Below are 21,482 nucleotides of genomic sequence, written 5' to 3'. Positions count from 1 at the left end.
GGGGTCATTACATTATCCACCACTAAAAATCATGTTCGTCCTCGAACACAAAGTGAAAGTAAGTACCTGAAGCTTCAAAAAGTTGAGGATATCTGGCACGCATGTCAGACTCTGTCTCCCAAGTTGCCTCTCCCACTGATCGGTGCTTCCATTGCACCTTCACTGAAGCAATCTCTTTGGTCCTAAGCTTTCGAATTTGCCTATCCAAAATAGCTATAGGCTCCTCCTCAAATGTCAAGTCTGGACCCAGCTCCACAGAATTGAGTGAAATCACATGAGATTCATCCGGAATATACTTCCGAAGCATAGAGACATGGAAAACAGGATGAACTGCCGACAAACTAGGTGGCAACGCCAACTTATAAGCCACCTCTCCCACTCGGCTCAAAATCTCAAAAGGTCCAATGAACCTAGGGCTAAGATTGCCCTTCTTTCCAAACCTCATCACACCCTTCACGGGTGATACCCGGAGCCAAACATGATCACCCTCCATAAACACCAAGGCTCTAACTCTCCGGTCTGCACAACTTTTCTGTCGACTCTGAGCTGTCAATAATCTATATTGAATCATACGGACTTGCTCCATAGCATCTCTAAGCAAGTCTGTATCCAAAGAGTCCATCTCCGCCGAATCAAACCAACCAATCAGAGACCTACACCGTCTTCCATACAACGCCTCAAATGGGGCCATCTGGATACTAGAGTGATAACTGTTATTATAGGCAAACTCCGCTAAGGGTAAATGTCGATCCCATCTATCTCCGAAATCGATCACACACGCTCGGAGCATATCTTCCAACACCTGAATCGTCCGCTCAGACTGACCATCAGTCTGAGGATGAAAGGATGTACTCATATCTAATTGAGTACCCAGACCATGCTGTAATGCCTTCCAGAAGTGAGAAGTAAATAGTGAACCTCGATCTGATATGATAGAAATAGGAACTCCATGTAGTCGAACAATGTGACTGATATATAGCTCGGCTAACTTTTCTGCCGTATACTTCACCCGAACCGGAATGAAGTGGGCAGAATTGGTCAGCCTATCAACAACAACCCAAATAGAGTCATAACCATCCACTGTGGTAGGCAAACCCACAACAAAGTCCATAGTAATCCGCTCCCACTTCCAAGTAGGAATAAGCATCCTTTGAGATATACCCCCAGGCCGCTGGTGCTCACACTTGACCTGCTGGCAAGTCAAACACCTCAAAACAAAGCCTGTAATATCTCTCTTCATCCCACACCACCAGTAATGCTGACTCAGATCATGATACATCTTCGCCGCTCCCGGATGGATAGAGTACCGAGTACAATGGGCCTCCTCAAGAATCAATCTAATCAAATCTCCTGTCCTGGGCACACAAATTCTGCCTCTGATCCGCAAGACACCATCAGAATCAAGGACAGTCTCCTTAGCTTCCCCTCTTAATACTTTTTCTCGAATGAGACATAATTTTTCATCATCAAACTGGTGTGCACGAATTTGCTCGACTAAAGAAGATCGAGCCTCAATAAAAGCAATCATCCCATCACTCTCCTCTGAGATCTGTAATCGGACAAGACTGTTAGCTAACAATTGAACATCTCTAGCCAATGGTCTCTCCTCAACACTAAGAGATGCAAGACTCCCCATGCTATGAGTCTTCCTACTCAAAGCATCGGCCACAACATTGGCCTTCCCCGGATGATACAGAATGGTCACATCATAGTCCTTCAGCAACTCAAGCCATCTCCGCTGCCTCAAGTTCAAATCTCTCTGACTAAAGATATACTGGAGACTCCGATGATCAGTGAAGATCTCACAATGCACTCCATACAAATAATGACGCCATAACTTAAGTACAAATACCACAGCCGCCAATTCTAAATCATGAGTAGGGTAGTTCTTCTCATGGGATTTCAATTGCCTAGAAGCATAAGCAATCACTTTCCCCTTCTGCATCAACACACCACCCAAACCAACTCCTGAAGCATCACAATACACAGTAAAGTCTACACCCTCCTCAGGTAGAGTCAACACAGGAGCAGAAGTCAACAAGGTCTTGAGCTTTTGAAAGCTCTCCTCACACTCATCAGACCACTGAAAACTCACATCCTGTCGAGTCAATCTAGTCAATGGAGCTGCAATAGTAGAGAAACTCTGAACAAATCGTCGATAATAGCCTGCCAATCCCACAAAACTCCTAATCTCAGTAGGTGAAGTAGGTCGCGTCCAGCCTTTAACTGCCTCAATCTTGGCCGGATCTACTCTAATACCCTCCTTGGATACCACGTGTCCCAAGAATGTCACAGAAGTAAGCCAGAACTCACACTTTGAGAACTTGGCATACAACTTCTCTTCTCTCAACCTCTGAAGTACAATCCTCAGGTGTCGGACATGGTCCTCCTCAGTCTTAGAGTAAACCAAGATGTCATCGATGAAAACAATCACAAAAGAATCAAGGTATGGTCGAAACACCCCATTCATCAACTCCATGAATGCTGCAGGGGCATTAGTCAATCCGAAGGACATCACTAGGAACTCATAATGCCCATACCGAGTCCGAAAAGTTGTCTTAGGGATATCTGATGCCCTAATCTTCAACTGATGATACCCAGACCTCAAATCAATCTTAGAGAACAATGATGCTCCCTGTAACTGATCAAACAAGTCATCAATACGCGGAAGAGGATACTTATTCTTAACTGTTACCTTGTTTAACTGTCTGTAATCAATACACATTCTCATAGTCCCATCCTTCTTCTTCACAAACAATACAGGGGCACCCCAAGGTGATACACTAGGGCGAATAAAACCCTTACTCAATAAATCTTGCAACTGATCCTTCAATTTTTTCAACTCTGCTGGGGCCATACGATATGGAGGTATAGAAATAGGCTTAGTGCCCGGTTCCAAATCAATAGCAAAATCGATATCCCTATCGGGAGGAACACCTGGAAGATCAGAAGGAAATACATCGAGAAACTCCTGAACCACGGGAACAGAGTCCATGGAAGGTGGTTCAACACTAGTATCCCGAATAAACTCTAAGTAAGACAAACACCCCTTCTCCACCAATTTCTGAGCACGAATAAAAGAGATGACCTTGCTAGGATAAGAACCACTAACACTCTTCCACTCAACTCTCGGAATACCAGGCATTGCTACAGTCACAGTCTTAGCATTACAATCAAGAACATCAGGATAAGGAGAAAGCCAATCCATACCCAAGATAACATCAAAGTCCACCATCCCCAGAATGATTAAGTCTACCCAAGTGTCATACCCAGCCAAAGAAATAAGACAGGATCGATACACTCGATCCACTACTAAGGGCTTACCCATGGGTGTAGAAACACGAATAGGTACAGTCATGCTATCACATATCATATCAAATTTAGCAGCAAAATACGTAGACACATAAGAGAATGTAGAACCTGGATCAAACAACACAGACGCAGGTCGATGGCATACTGGGATGATACCTGTAATAACAGCATCAGAGGTCTCCGCCTCAGGTCTCCCAGGGAAAGCATAGCAGTGGCCTCCTCGTCCACCTCCATCCTGGGTGGTACCTCTACCCCCACTCTGCTGAGCTGCAACACCACTACTAGAAACTCTATCACCTCTACTTGACTGAACTCTGCCACGACCTCTACCCTGTGGTGCTGGTGGTCTAGTCTGGAATGAAGAATTAGGTCGAGGCCCACCACACCCCTTTGTGAAGTACACTGCCGCATTAGATGATCGGGATCTCCACAAGTAAAACAAAATCTTTGACCTGGGAACTGTTGTGTGGACCCTGAAAACCCACTATAATTTCCTCGCCCTTTAGGTCGCTGCTGTGAACCGTACGAGCTCTGACCCGAGCTATAAGAACCCCTAGATGTCTGGCCACCCTCAAATGTCGACATAGATGCATGAATAGGTCCCCGCTACTGAAAAGAACCACTCACTCTCTGTGATCCCCTACCTCCAGATGAGGCACCATGAAACTGTCCTGATATACGGGCCCTTTTAGGGTCCCCAAACTCCTCTCTCTCCATCAATTCTGCCTCTTTGGCGGCGCTCACAATGGACTGAAAAGAAGTCCCCTCCCTAGATGTCCGAAACACAGCTGACCTGATAGAGAAAGTCAATCCCCTCACAAATCTGCGGATCCTCTCTGTCTCATTTGGAATAATGGCCAACGCATGCCTAGACAACTGGCAAAAACGCGCCTCATACTCTGTAACCGATAAACCATCCTGTCTCAGACTCTCAAACCTCAAGCGACTCTCCTCTCTCACGCTCCATGGGATAAAACGATCTTGGAATGCACTAGCAAACTGCTCCCAAGTCACTGGAGGAGATTCAACTGGCAAAACCCCCGAATAAGTCCTCCACCAGTCTCTCGCTGGTCCACGAAGCTGGAGTGTAGCATATCTAACCCCATGTGACTCAGCTAATCCAACCACCTCTAGTAACTCTCGGCAGGTAGTTAGAAACTCATGAGCGTCCTCGCTCTTCCCACCCTGAAACTGAGGTGGGTCCATCTTTCGAAATCTTTCATACCTACGCTGCTCATCCTCTGTTAGAACAGCCATCGATGCAACTTGACCCCCAACTGCTGGTGCAATATCATTATGAACCGCGGGATCTACTGGTAGTTTCCCCACCGCATCCTGAGCAACCGGAGCTTGTTGCTGCTCTTGGGTCTGAGCCCCCTCTCTAGTACGAGAGTCATGTGGTGTGGTAGTTGCACCACCACCCTGAGAAAAGCCCTCTAGCACACTTAACACCCTCAATAGCGTATCCTGAAGCAAAGGTGTGACTACGGGATCTGAAGGAACCTGGTCCTCTCTGTCATCAATCTAAGGTTCGGTAGAGACCTCTCTAGCACTACCTCTCAATGGTGCTGCTCCACGTCCACGACCTCTGGCTACTGTCGTACTACTAGCACGACCTCTAGCTCGAGATCTACCCCTACCCCTAGCTGGGGCCTCAACAACTGCCTCGGGAAGTGCCTCCCCTCTACCACCAGTAACATTAGTTCTAGTCCTCGTCATCTGTCAAAAGAGTATACAACAACTCAGTACTAAAGAAGGTGGCTACGCACGATGAGAAAGAATGAACAAAAAGAAGTTTCCTAGTAATCCTCGTAGCCTCTCAGAGATAAGTACAGACGTCTCCGTACTGATCCTTGAGACTCTATGTAGACTCGGCTTGTATACACGTGAGACCTATGAACCTGGGGCTCTGATACCATTTTGTCACGACCCAAAAATGGGTGTGATGGCACTCGTCTTATCCCACCAAGACAAGTCAGCCTAAAACCAAATATCTAACAAAGTGCGGAAGTAAATGACAATCCAACTACAATTCCTATTATGAAACCAAGTCATATTAATTCAATCCCCAAAATCAGGCTGTCACGTGCACAAGCCTCTAATGTAAATATTAGAATTGAAATAAAATAGGAGTCTAACATGAAGTTGTCTTTCAAGTAAAAACAAAGTTATAAACTGGAGTAGGAAAGTTCGCTGAGATGACAAGCAGCTACCTCACAATCCTCCACAAGATGCCTCGGAAACGAAAAGAATGACAGGTATCACGAAGATCCAGGCTCGTATCCTACAAAAATTTGTAGAAGCAAGGGGTGAGTACCAAACCACGCGGTACCCAACAAGCAAACCTCTAAACACAAGTTAAGTGAACAAAATAGGGGCACTTCTTACACCATATCTAAACCTCCACGCTACAGTCTAATAGTTTACAGTTTACCAAACACACAACTCAATAACCACACTCTATCAGTTTACACATTCTCAATAACAACTCAATATTCAACAGTCACAAGCTTCACAGAGAAACACTCACAAGATCAACAAAACACATGTTCAAGTTCATCAATAATAAAATGTGTAATGCCATGAGATGCAATGTCAAGTATAGTGATGCATGTCTTCCCTAACGATACACACCCCCTGTCTCTCAGTCCGGGACCCATGGGGGACCTATCTGTCCATGCATCTGTCGCGGCGCACGACACGACCCTCGATAATAGTAACCTTCGCGGCGCACGACACGACCCTTGATAATAGTAACCTTCGCGGCGCACGATACATCCCTCGAAATGTAATATCCATCGCGGCGCGCGATACGACCCTCGAAATGGTACATCCTCTTACCACAAACATGTCTCAAATACAATGCAAATGACATGCTCAAATGAAAATGAGAAGATAACCATTTTGATAACAAAGCACAATTCACAACAAGGAATACAACACCAACAAATAAGCAACAAGTCTCCAAATCATTCTCAACACCACGCAAGGAAATACACGAATTTTATACGCTTAACAAGGGTTTAGAAATCCACTTGCCTTAGCCAATCGAATAATTACTCTTGGACTTGAGCCTTCCCTTTCCGTTGAGCTTCTGAACCAATGGAATCTATTCAAGTATATATTTACAATAAGGTTTCGGAATTAACAACACTCACACTTTTATGTGTTTAATCTTAACCTAGAAATTCATCCAAAATTTATAATCAAGTTTGTAATTCTTGATGTCAATTAACATTTCAACTATCATATTTTTCATCAAATTTCAAGTCTAGAATTTAATTCTAATTCATCCAATATTATAAATCTAATAATATTCACATAATATCCCCTACCTAATATTTAATTACTTGCTATAATATGCCAACATATAAAAACTATCTCCAAAAATCAAAGTAACATAGGAATAGGACAAATAATGAACAACATAGGTCTGCAGATTTCTTTTTTTTATTATTATTATTTTTTTTCAATTTAATTGTGAATCTTTTTCCTAAATTCAAATCATCATTCACAAGGATTAACAAGGGTCATTTTCCAATGACCACATTGGCCATCCAATTTTTTTTTTTTAATACAAAGAAAAACGGTACTACATATATACTAATTTGCATATTTATATGCAACTAAAAATTAACTCCTTTGTATTTCAAAACATTACAATAATAATAAACTAATATATATATATATATATATGTCGATAGCATTGCTCTTTACCTGGACAAGTTGAAGTGGTGCCGCCGCCACTCACAGGTTAATTTCTTTCCCTTTTTCTCTTATCTCCTTCTTGTTTTTAATTAAAGTAATTAGGTATTTAAGTGGTAAATTTTACTAACTTAATTTTATTATATGGAACAAATGGTATAAGATCTTAAATAAATGATACTTTAGTCCATTAACTATCAATTAAGTCAATTGTCCACAAATAATTAACTAAAGTCAATGAATAGTTCAAAATTATCAAAAATGATCTCTGGGGTCATTACATATAATAATATAATTTCGATCAAAAAGCAATTATAATCAACTCCAACTTTCTCAAACTCACTCATAAAAGCATGCAAGTGGAAAAACAAATATCTCAAAGTCCCCTTCAAATTTAATTTATAGAGCTACTAAAAGACTACAATTTTGTGGCTCAAAAATGGCCACAAATATTTAAAAAGACCATACAGACTTTTTTTAAAATTTTTAAATAAAGTTAATTTCTATTATTTTGACACTTGTAAATGTAAAAATGCAACCAAAAGATTCATGTTGGGTAAGTTATAACATCTTTTCTCGTCTTCTCTAACATTTTATTGTATTTTTAATATACATATACAAAATTCAGATGTATCTTACTCAAATATATAGTAAGATGCGTAATTATCAAATCGGTGTAACATAAAGACACAACACTAAATTAGTGTGTGATTCACTTAGGTTACTATTTGTCACGATTTAAAACGAGTCGCGAGTGACACCCACACTTACTCTCCTAGGTGAGCAAATCAACGAATCTAAACCCCAACATATACTAGTAGTTCAACTATGAATAACAAAATAATGCGGAAGATCCAAAACTTATTAAGATAACCAAATAAATAAGCTTCTAAAGTTTAGCAATTATTATCCCCAAAATCTGGAAGTCATCACATCAAGAACATCTATCCTCAAATTTCTAAATCTAAGAGTATTTAAGAAGCTAAAATAAGTAAAAAGATGGTCCATGTCCCAACTTCAAGACATCAAGATGTGAAGGAGAGAATCCAGTCCGAGCTAGGAATAATAGCTCACCCTAAAATCTGATGTGCTGGAGACTGGCTAGAGTTGAGGACGAGTCGAAGTCGATGGCACGCTTGCTGCACTCCACAAATAACAAAGAAGAAAATTACAAGTAAGGGTCAGTACAAGGAACACGTACTGAGTAGGTATCATCGGCCAACTCAAAATAGAAAACAATATATACTGAATAATAATATAAAATCAACCACAATACTTAACAGGTGACAAGCAACAATTACAAGAACCATTGGCAACAACACCAAGCACACCTATGAGGACTCAAGCCTCCACACCATACTCATTTGGGAAATAGGTTCTTCAATTTTGAGCATATTAACCTAATTCGAGATTCATTCTCTTTATTATTTTATCGTGTCGGAACGTGACACTCCGTTCCCATATACCGTGTCGGAACATGACACTCTGATCCCCTAATACGTGTCGGAACGTGACACTCCGATCCAATATTACCGTGTCGGAACGTGACACTCCGATCCAATATTACCGTGTCGGAACGTGACACTCCGATCCATTTATCTCATTATTTTATTTCATCAGGTCTTTCTCTATGTCAAGGCGTCATCTTAATAGAAAGGATTTAAGATTGAAGGTTCAACAATCTCATCATTCTAACCAACCACAACTGTACAATCAATCATACAATCACACAATCAAGTACATAGAAGACTTTACAATACCACCCAATACATATTGATCGCTATTTAGAGTTTATCTATCACATAGAAATCAAGTATAACCTACCTCCACCGAAGAATCGTGATCAAGCAAGCTACCTTCCCAATGTCTTTGTTGTCCTCTTCGTTCTCTCTCTCCCGCTCGTTCTCCCTTTCCTGATCTTTTTCTTTTTTCTTCCTCAGATTCTTTTTCTTTTACCCTTAATCAATTATAAAAGATGATAACAGTAACCCACTATTTATTTCCCTATTATCTCCTTTAACCTCCAAATAAATAAATTATTGAACTTATCCCACTAATTTCATAATTATAATCATGAATAGTCCGAAACACCCCTTTAAAACTTTTAGCGGAAGTCTGACTAAGTCGGGATTATGCCGCTTGTGACGGCCCGTCGTATCTATGACAGTCTGTCCTGTAGGTCCGTCACAAAGTTCAGAGAGTTAAATTCAGTAGTGAAGTTACGCAACTTGTGACGGTCCATCGTATCTACGACGGTCCGTGCTGCAGTTCCGTCGTGAAGTTGAGAGAGTCGATCCCAGTACCCAGATTTCAGAGTTGAAGTGTTTTGGAATGAAGACCCTTGACGGACCGTTGTGCCTATGACGGCTCGTCCTACCTGTCGTCGAGGGTAATGAGGAGAGCAGCAGAAGAAATTACACAAGTATGGGACGACGGAGTCCATCACGGTTCGTCGTGACCATGACGGTCCGTCGTGTGATCCGTCGATCCAGTCAGTTTTTATCAAAAATAATTCTACTGCTCGAACCGACTAAACATGTTGTTACAATATTTAATAGGGTTGACAAAAATATTAGTCGTAGGTTATTGTTATTTAGGGTCGATAAAAAAGTTAGTTGTATGTTTCTATTAACTAGGTATATAAAAAAAAATTAGTCTGTGTGAGAAAGAATGATCAAATATACTCATGTACTTTATGTGAGTGATCTGATCAAATATGCCCTTATATAAATTTAATTTTAATAAAAAAAATTATTTTTTTCCGTTAGCTAAAAAGAGTATATTTCAACTCTAAATCGCAAAATTACATAAGTATATTTGATCAAATATACCCTTATATAAATTTAATTTTAATAAAAGAAATTTTAAAAAAATTATTTTTTTCCGTTAGCCAAAAAGAGTATATTTCAACTCTAAATCGTAAAATTAAGAGACATATTAGTCTTTTTTCCTTTTTATAAATTTTGGATTTGATGTTGTTAGTGTACTTATCTTTCTATTCAAATTATAAACTTTTATCTTTTAATTGTCAATTCAAAATTTTATATTATTTATAGAATTCCTATGTGCAACTAGTGCTAATATGTTGAAGAAAGAATTGGAACTTGGTTGGCCACAATATTTATCATTATGATCAATTGAGTAGGTTCATTATCTTGAAATATGTTAAACTTCTGTCTTATAAGGAAAATTAATTTATGTTCACAATTTATGCTTAATGAGTAACAAAAAATTTGCCTAGCAAAATTGCATTGGCGTAGCCTATTTTTAAAAATAATGTAAATTTTGGTTTAGGCTATGTCAAGATACAAAAGTCCACATAATTTCGGGCTCAATATATGTTATTTTATTTGTTTAATTTTATGATTTTTCTGTTAATTATTTTTATAATATTTCAAATATGTACTTATAAATAATATGTGACATATTTTGGAAGTTAAATCAATTTTTAATATATATTAAATACACAATTTTAGATTTTATATGTTATTTTCCATATTTCAATTTATACGTGTCACACATGAAATTTCAAGAATTAATAATTTACAATATTTTTGCACTTCAAGGAAATTTACAATTTTGAAGAATGTATTCAATATGTTGAAGCTAACATGTACTTCACCATTTGATGGTGTTTTAGGTTTCAGTTAAGTAAGTATTATTATATATTATTATTAATTTCCTTGTTGTATTCAAAGTAATGAAAACATCGTGAATTTGATATAAATTATTAATTTTATTGTTTAATTATTGATAGTTTTAAAAATATTTTTTATTTGACTAAATAAACTTAGATACACCCCAATCTGTAACATGTAGTGATGGAGCAGCATGTAGTTGACGGGTACTGTCGGAAAATTACATTGTATAGCTAGGGTAAGAATATTTTTATGTATATATATTACATATTGACGCTCCTTGACTTCTACATAATTTTACTTCTTTATGTTTTGATACCCCTTAGTTGATGTTTTGACGGCATTGGTAACATGACATAACAAATGATCTCAAATTTTTGTAAGAGCATGAGACTCTTAATAAAAAGTTGAGAAAAGTGTTGAAACACCCCTAAAGTTGACGAGAAATAAGGACGTATTTCACTACTATAGCATTTAAGTTGAGTTAGTTAAGTAAAAAAAGTATTTTAAAAGATTGTGTAATTTGAGAATAAAACTAATAATTCGTATCGTTTTCAATACTTCTAGATGTATATAATTATATAAGATTTCAGAAATTCCATTATGTATTTCTTTATGTGATTTCAATATTTGTTTAGGGAGCAGATGTAGCTGCATCAATTCCTGGAATGCAAAGGGATAGAGTGGCTCTAACTAAAGTCCCAAAAATTAAATTTGTGATGTTAATAGCATTGAAATGGCAAATTTGGAGGAATTGAAATGGCATGTCCCAAGCTTGCTTCTAATGCATTTGCATCTCCAATCGAGTGTCAATCTTTGCACTTCATAGGTACTTTTCGTGGCCATTTTAAAAAATGAAAATTACGCGGCGAACCAAACTTATATTATTTAATTACTCATCTTAGATATAGTTTGCTATAATTATCATTCGTGACTAACATTATACATTAATTACGTGGGCTGACTTCAAGTTTGTATAGTTAGTCATGTTTGTATATGTATAATTCGTCAGGGTATACAAATACATATGTATAATATATAATTTTTAACCTATATACATATACAATTCACCTCTCTCCCAGTCTCTGTCCTCTCTCGCTCGTCTCTCTCCTCCCTCTCTCAATATCGCTCCCCTCTCTCCTCCCTCTCCCAATCTCGCTTGCCATTTATACAAATCTATATGAATAATATATAGTTATATACAATTATATACATATACAGTTCACTTCTCTCAAACTTCTGCCCTCTCTCGCTCGCCTCTCTCCTCCCTCTCTCAATCTCGCTTGCCTATCTCCTCTCTCTCCCAGTATCGCTTGCCTTTCTCCTCCTTCTCCCAATCTCTCTTGCCATATATACAAATACATATGTATAACATCCGTTTAAGCAATTTTTTCCCTTGTCCTTCAATGCTAAGGGTGTACCCTGTCTTGCTTTGCCTCGCCCTATTGTCATCTCTATTTTTGTTTTTTAAAAAATGTTAGCTAGTATACATTTTCAATACAAGGAGTTTTAGTGGTACAAGTGTAGTTTAATTGATTATAGAAATTTATATGCTATGTTTTTAGTATATCAGTAACTTTAATTTTCATTTAAATATTTGTATATTGCTAATACATAAAACTTAAATTCATAGATTAATGACATTTGCCATTGCCTCTAAAGCCATGGGCTTATGGCTTCGATGCTAGTAATATTTGGGGCTTATACCAGTTTTGTGTGGGCTCGTATAGACCCATTAGACTATATGAGCATCGCTAATCAAATTCAAATAAGGTTCACGAATGGAATAAATTACTAAACTACACTACATATGTTTATGTATTTTTGTTTAATATCTATTCATTTATAAAAATACAAAAATTTCTATTTTTCCCTTCCAGATACTTTATTGTGAAAGAACTCAAGTCCATCTTTCTCATCCCTATAATCTCGCCTCTAATCTTTCCCCACAATCAAATCATTTAACGAATTCAATGCAATTTAATTTTCAAACAATTCCATCTCTCTCTTTTCACTCAATAATCAAATCAGTTGCCACATTAATCAAAATTTGAATTTCAAGAGGTACTTCTCTCCAATAAACCGATTTCAAATTTATATATATTTTCATCTTCTTCAATATTCTTCTTCATTTTATCTTGTTTCATCATTTTGTCTAATACATATGAATGCTCCTTTATTTAGGATTGAAAATACCTAAATCGTTACACCTAATACTAATCAAATCTTTGATTATGATAATCTCCAATGGACAAAAAAAAAAACAAATCTTAAAGGTTACATGATCCTTTAACAATGACAAATCCAAGTTTAGAGAAAGCAAAAGCGAAAAAAAATGTAGTTGCATCAACTTGCATCATCGAAAGCAAAGGTTGAAAAACAACCCAAAAAAGAAGTAAAATGGATGTCCAACCATATCTTAACATACACTATTTATGGTATGTATTCTCTATTTTAGTATTTTCTTATTTTATTTCAAATTTATGTCTTTCGATGTTAAACTGTTGGATCCACAACATTCGTTTGAGGTGGAATTTATTTAAGATATTACGCAACACAAAAAAGCGACAAACTATAACTATTGAATCATTTTTTCTTTACTTACACATTTGATCTGTTTTTATAATGTTTTTTTTTTGCAGTAACTGCGGAATGTTTTTTGTTGTTTTTATTGAATGATTTTCGAAATGACTATCTTCGCACAAGATATACAACACTGCTATGAAAATATAGTCTCAACAAGGCCAAGGCGTGATCTGTTAGCAAGAATGGTGATCCTAACAGACCAAAGAGTGACTACACTCCACCAATAGAAGTTGATCTTAAGTATCGATTCACCGACAATTCTCTATAATCTATTGTTTTTAATTAGTGTCTTAGAGTATTTATTCCCTTTTGAAGTAACTACTTCTAAATGTGAAGAGTTTTTATGTTGAAAATTATTTATTTCATTTTTTTAGTGTATTTAATATGTTTTTAAATTTTGTCTCTTCTAAGTATAATATATATCACTATAGTTGATATTATATTATTAGCAGATACAAGATTTTTTTAAAATTTATTATGTATATGATACACTATTACTTTCGATATAGCAAATTTATATTTATCACAACACCTGCTATTATGTTATTATACTTGATACAAATAAATTAATTTTAAATATATTTAGTACCTTATAACATTGTATCTCTTATAAATTTGGTACAAATAACTACACTTCATACTATATTATAAGCTGATACAAATTTGTCAATAAATATATTATGTATATGATACACAATTATTATTTATCGTGCTTTCAAAATCAAAAATTAATGTGTCTCTAGCAAATGTGATACTGTATAATTACAATTGATACAATCCTCTTAATTTGTAATATATTTAGTACCTTTTAATATTATGTCGCTTATCCGATGTACATCAAAACTCTTATTTTGTATATGTAACAACACTTGATACTATATTATTTGATACAAAATATTTCAAAGAATTATATATCAGATTCATTATGTCAAACAAATCAATGCAATATAATAATATTTTCAGTACTTATTAATAGTTACAAATACATTAATTACTAAACCAACACAATGTATTTTTAAAAATAACTTTGTATCAAATACAAAACAATACACAATTACTTTATCAGAAATTAACAATAAAAAATATAGGTAAAATTGAAAAATGTAACATTTCAATTTATTGAATCAGAAACTAGTAAGCTAAAAGCACTTTATACTCTAAACATTTGTAACAACAGAAAGAAATGTTATTATTTTAGAATTACTAGATCTGAAAAAACAAAGTACCCCAAAAAAACATTGATCTAGATTCTTCTTTCGGGAAGACAATACAAGTTTTTCGATTGAGGCCTTTTTGTTCACATTGAACACCACAGTTCGTGTTTGATGTTAGTTTTCATCTGAATGTTTCTTCCCTTTTTTTCTTGATCTACTGGGCATTCTTTTGTATCTTGATAACAAGACAATTTCTTTCAAAACATATTTCGGAGTTGACCAATAACTTTTATCCGGCATTGATTTTATTGAAACTGCATAACACACTAATACATACCTGCAATTGTACCAAATATATTCATTATTTCATGTTTATTGTATCATTTAAAAAAATACACTTCAAGATACATTGTTATAACTCGCTCAACGGATTATATATAATCTTAGTTTATCATACATATTACTGTCCCCTTAATTTTACATATTTTTGATATATATATATAAAAAAATGATAAAAAACATATTTATGTACCACAATTATCCTTTCTATACATTGATACATAAAAAGAGCGAAGATTTCAAACGTATATGATACTTTGTAATTATCAAGCAATGATACACAAATCTAAACGCCTTACACATAAAACGCAACACCCAATACATAAGATGCAACCTAATTATTAATATAGTTTGCAAATAATAGTTTATTATGAATAATATAGTAACAAACAAATTCAAAAAAAAAAGTAAAGAAAATTATACGATCAGTGTATCACAAGATTATTTGGTCACATACATTTTGTTATCATATCTTTTAACTAATCTGTAATTGCGGAAATAAGGTTCACGAATGAAATATTTTCCTCAACCATTATGTCATCACTATTGTATCGCTAGATACTAACATCACTTTCCCATATTTCGAATGCCTTAACAATATCGAAACATTCACTCTGAATCTTCACAAAATTTCGCTGCAAATATTTTTGAATCAAGTTTCTGCAATTTTTTGGAAGAACAAGGAGACCTAATTTGAAATTCTAATTACATAGATATGTTAACATTTAGGTATTGACTGATTGTTAGTAGCCTTTTTGGGATCAGACTGATTGTTTAAAGAAAGAAACGTATGCTTGATTTGTGGGGTTCAATTATTTTCTGTTTTTAGTCCCTTATTTAGTGCAGTAAAATGATAACAAAAACGTCCAAATTAAAGTATCAGCCCTCACAATTATGTATTCAAGAGGTATAAAAAAGAATGGATTTACGTAATTAAAGAAAGAGTAGGGATAAAATGTAATTGGTCTATTACACTATGTGGTTTGCATAATTTTTACATTTATAAATTTAAATTTTGAATTCGCCCATATGCAAAAATTTTGAATTCGCCTATATCCACTCGCATATGTATCTTTAATGGAAAAATTGTATATAATGACAAACTAATAATTCAAATTAAATGTCATAATCACACTTTGATTTAATTGTACCCTGTAGCAAATTGTTTGACAGTCGTCTCTCTCCCTCAAACTCTCGCTCGCCACTCTTCCTCTCTCGCTTGCTCCCTCTCGCTTTTATACAAACACAAATGTATAATATGTGTTTGCGTTTGTATAAAGTGAGAGAAAATTGTATCTATACATATTTTTGTTCCTCTCTCCCAGATTTCATTTGCCACCTTCGCATCTCGCTTATAAAAACAGAAATGAAATGTATAAATTGTATTTCTGTTTGTATAAAGCGAGAGAAAATGTATACACACGTGTAAATATATATATCTTCGTCCTATACACTTATAATTATACAATACAAATATTCTCTGCCCAATTTTCTTGTCTTTCTATCTTTCTCGTTTTATACATACACAAATTATACAAATAATTTTTTGTATACAACTACTTTCTTTTGTGTATGTATAGCGAATTATACAACTGGTTTCTTTATATATGTATAACGAATTATATAACTGTTTTTTTTTGTATATGTATAACGAAATAAATATATTTAAGTTTGCTATGAAACGCAATTATACAAAGTATAGCTATAACATAATAACATAATTTTTATGTTTGATATACGTGAAAGTTACTTATTTTTACTCGCACCAACATAGCATAGATCATACCTACTACTTATTAATTAAGCGAATGAATAATTACAAGTGCATGCATCTTTCTCCCAATCACTATACTAAGAATATGACTCTAAAAATAGTGGTGCTCGAGAATTCATGATCTCTGGTATTTTACATATATATATATATATATATATATATATATATATATATATATATAATGTTCCAAAAGCGTTAAATGGTGAATTTATAGTTGAAATAGTGTTGATTTATTTAAAGGAACAAGAATTGGTTCCCACTCAATACTTTTTTCTTCTCGTGTTTTTAATAATACACTCATATACTTAAAATTCAAGATCCGTCTCTAGCGGGAAAAGGTTTGAAAAATTACCAAGTATGTTTCCATGAATAGTGTTGAGAAAAGGCAAAGAGTCGATGTGTTTTACTATATGTGTGGAAGCATGAATTGAATCATTTCATACAGTTACCCTATTTTTAGCACTGAATTGATTCTTTCTTTAACTTTTTAGATTACAAAAAATGGGGCCAAAACCTACTATGTATGTAATGGAAGTCATTGATAACCCTAAGCACAGTTTGTGGTACTTTTTGCCCATGTTGCTCAGATTTGGGTGTTGGTGTCTAATACGAGTGTGGATTTAGAAATTAATTAAACTTTCTATCATCTAATTTTTAAGATTTAGGGATATGAATTCATGTATGGATATGAGTGTCGAATTTACTTAAGAATAATTAAAATATCTATATATAGAGTTGTAAAATCTAAATTATGAGATATTATGTGGAGAATTTGACGAGAATCCTGGAAGGAGATTAAAAGAAAAAAGAGTGACATAGAAATTTCTATATAACAAGTATTTCATTTTCTTCAATTTTTATCTTAGCTTTTGTATTGATTATTAAGATTGTGGAGACTTCCCCGAATGATTTTGATCAAAGCACCCAAAATTGATTGAACAAATCGGACACGAATTTCACACTTATACCCATGTCATGCCGACACGAGTGCAACTCCATACGTGAAGAATCCCAGCAACTTAAATTTCTAATAGTGGATGCTCGATTGAAGAATAGTATTCTGTATATGAAATTTTCCGAGGCTAAATTTATGTGATCTTGTTGCATATTGTAATACTTAGGAGCATAGAGTTTGAAGTTTATAAATTCATATGATAATTTAAATTATCGAGTTCAAAATTTAATTTGATAATTTTAAGTTAACTGAAAAAATATTTTCGTCCAATATTTGATATTTATATTAAAATCTATTAAATTTAAATTTTCATTCAAACCCGAAAGATATTTTTTTTCGAGTCAATTTACCTTCATTCTCTCTACTTTACATAACACTATTGGAAGTACAAGAGAGTCAAGTTATTTAATTTTTATGTGAAATTAGATAAAGAATATTTTTTAAAAATAAAATTTAAATATATTTTGAAACTATGTAAAAATTACAATACGTCGAGTGTATGCCTCGATCTCTAAACCGAGTCTTGATCTTCAATTCGACGAAATGTGGCACAGACAACATACTCCCGCAATTTCTAACTTTAATATAAGTCATAATAATTAATAATTTAAAATTTTATAAGACATAAAAAATAATGAACGATTAAAAGAAATTCATTTAACTCTTAAAATACTAATCTAAATTAGCTCAAACTCTTCATAAATGTTGTAGCGTCCATATCAGATCCTTTAAAAATACACTATTTTAAAAGAATTCGATACACACCCATCAACATCTTTAAAAGTCCGAATTAGTAACAGTGTTATTATTACTATTTAAAGTAATCGATACTTCCAAGCTATCTCCCCTTACCGCAACCATAATCACTTTTGATTCTGATTAACTTCTTTATTTTTATAAACCTTCATAATATTTTAAAATATGCTCTAAGAAAAAAAAAACCTTCAAAGGTGTGTTTTAGTCTAAATAAATTTTATAATATTAATTTTTTAAAAACTATGTTAAAAGGACTTATAAACTAATCATGTACTCTTTTTAATATTTTAGTTAGTTAGTTAGTTAGCTAGTTACAAGTTAGTTAATAGGAATTAGTTAGAATAAGTAGCTGTCATTTTTATACTTAAAACAGAATTGTACATATAGATGATGTAAACACATACGTTAATATACAGATTTCTACAATTCTTCTTCAAATTCCTCTGTCATCTTTCTTCATCTTTTTTAAGCTACGAGATTTCAAAGAGTCTTGAATTGAAGATCTAGTGTTTGTTTGTTCATAGAAATTGGATACTGTTAGCTGTTCAAAATCGTGACTTTAACTGCAAATGGAGCTTCAAGTGAAGCTCAACAACAACTTCCAGTCACAACTACAGGGTCAATCGATCACAATCATCCTCTCTTTATACATCCTTCAGATACTCAAGGTTCTGTTCTGATTTCAATTCAATTACCGGGTTCTGAAAATTATTCTTTGTGGAGCAAATCTTTGAAACTTGTGTTACTTAGAAAAAACACGCTAGGATTTCTACTAGGAACCTGTAAAAAGGAGATGTATTCTGAATCTTTACATGATGTATGGGATAGATGTAATGCAATTGTTCTTGGATGGATTATGAATACTGTGTCTAAAGGCTTGATTAGTACAGTAATCTATGGATCTGATGCTCATACAGTATGGGAAGATCTACGTGAAAGATTTGATAAAGTCAATGCATCTAGGGCCTTTTATCTTCACAAAGAATTAGTCACTATGTCACAAGGAACTTCTTCTGTGTCAATTTATTTTTCAATATTGAGAGAGTTATGGGATGAAGCTGAAACATTGATTCATTGTCCTTCATGTGCTTGTCCTGAATCTAAGCAATACATAGAGCATTTACAATTTCAAAAGTTGTGGCAATTTCTGATGGGACTTAATGAGTCTTATGCTCATGCAAGAAGTCAAGTTCTTATGCAGATTCCATTTCCAAGTGTAAATCAGGCTTATGCTATGATTATTAGTGTTGAGAGTCAAAGAATACACGGTGCAGGAAATACATCTTCATCTGCAGAAGGTTTATCTGAAACAACTGATGAGTAATAGAATGCATCTTAGTTCCCAATATGGAAATGATGGATACTACAATAATAGTAATGCAGCTTCCTCAGGAACAGGAAGAGGGGTGTCTAACTTTCGTAATAATGGATATAGAAATAAAGGATATGGAGATGGAAGAACTAGTTATTCTGCAGGAAAGTCACAACTCTACTGTGAATTTTGTCACTATAAAGGTCATACAAAAGAAACTTGTTACAAACTCTATGGTTATCCTAAGAAGAAAGGAGGAGCATCTTCTTATGCAAATAATGCTTCTGCTGGCAATAAGTCTGGAATGTTTGATTCAGCTTTAGGTTCTAATACTAGAGAAAATGAGTCATCTAATGATACTACTTCAGGACAGGGTGTGTCAATGTTTACTCAAGAGCAATATTATGAGATTTTGCAGATGCTGAGAAAAGGGAAGAGTAAAGAAGTGGATACAATGGCCAATGTAGCTACTGCAGGTGTATCTGGGACATCAGGTAATTTTACAGCTCTAATGTCTGATATGTCACATATTAACTGGATTATAGATATTGGTGCCTCCAATCATATGGTTCACAACTTTGGTTTAATGAGTCAGTCCACAACTCTTGATGTTCAGGGTGGTACGAAAGTGAATTTACCTACTGGTGATCAGGTGTCTATTAGTCATGTTGGTGAATCTTTGGTTCTTAAAGACAAATTAGTAAAGGATGTGTTATTTGTTCCAGAATTCAAGTATAATCTCCTATCAGTGTCACAACTAACAAAACAATTGAAGTGTGTTGTAGTGTTTTTTCCTGATTTTTGCATTTTTCAGGATCTCTTCAATGGGAGGGTCCTGGGGATTGGTAAAGAGAATCAAGGACTGTATATCCTCAATACTGATGTCACAACAAAGCTTTCAAATGGTCAAGTTTCTTTTGGAGAATGTGCAAAGGAAGCTGCATGTAAAAGGACTAGACCTATTAGCTTTAATTCTATTGTTGATTCTATAAGTAGTCTATGGCACAAAAGACTTGGACATGCTCCTCTAAAAGTGCTAAGTAGAATAAAGGAATTGAACATTGTACCTATACATGATCATCATTGTTCTATATGTCCAATTGCCAAGCAATCAAGACTACCTTTTCCTACTAGTCTTTCTCATTCAGTTTCAGTTTTTGACATTATACTGGTGATGTATGGGGACCTTACAGAGTGCCTAACTATGATGGAAAAAGATATTTTTAACACTTGTGGATGATATGTCCAGATATACTTGGATTTTTTTTACTACACACTAAATCAGATACTGTGGTAGTTTTAAAAGATTTTGTGAGCTTGGTAAGAAATCAGTTTAGTGTAGGTATTAAGTGTATAAGAACAGACAATGGAACAGAATTTTTTAATAATCAAATGGATGATCTATTCAAGGCTAATGGGATTATACATCAGAGTTCATGTGTGTATACTCCTCAACATAATGGAGTAGTTGAGAGAAAGCATAGGTTTATTCTTGACATGGCTAGAGCACTAAGATTTTAGGCTGGTGTACCTCTACAGTTTTGGGGATTTTGTGTTCTGTTGTATATACATTGAATATACGACCTACTGTGTTTCTACAAGGACATAGTGCTTTTGAAAATTGTTTGGACAAGTTCCTAGTCTTCAGCATCTTAGAGTGTTTGAGAGTCTATGCTATGCTACAGATCCTAAAACTCTAGACAAGTTTGCACCTAGAGTTGTTCCAGCTGTGCATATGGGGTACTCAATGACCAAGAAAGGTTATATTCTGTATAATTTGACTTGCAAATCATTTTTTATAAGCAGAGATACTGTGTTTAAAGAAGATATATTTCCTTTCAAGAATCTTAAATCTTTTCCAGATCATTTGTTTCCTGTTATGGATCTTCCTGATAGCTCATATAATGATTCATCTGTATCAGCTTCTGATAATACTTCTGTTCCAGTTTCT

The 21,482-nt window shown here is 34.8% G+C and overlaps 1 protein-coding gene across 1 annotated transcript; it reads left to right on the top strand.

Moving 5' to 3' along the window:
• Positions 1 to 13,342: 13,342 nt before the first annotated feature.
• Positions 13,343 to 19,543, top strand: LOC138348982 (uncharacterized). The gene is made up of 2 exons (XM_069298607.1): positions 13,343 to 13,426; positions 18,761 to 19,543. The coding sequence occupies exons 1-2, from the start codon at positions 13,343 to 13,345 to the stop codon at positions 19,541 to 19,543; spliced, it is 867 nt and encodes a 288-aa protein (XP_069154708.1).
• The last annotated feature ends 1,939 nt before the right edge of the window (positions 19,544 to 21,482 follow it).

The sequence above is a fragment of the Solanum lycopersicum genome, chromosome 5, assembly GCF_036512215.1.
Source record: "Solanum lycopersicum chromosome 5, SLM_r2.1".
NCBI lineage: Eukaryota > Viridiplantae > Streptophyta > Magnoliopsida > Solanales > Solanaceae > Solanum > Solanum lycopersicum.
This window is presented reverse-complemented; position numbering and strand designations above follow the sequence as displayed.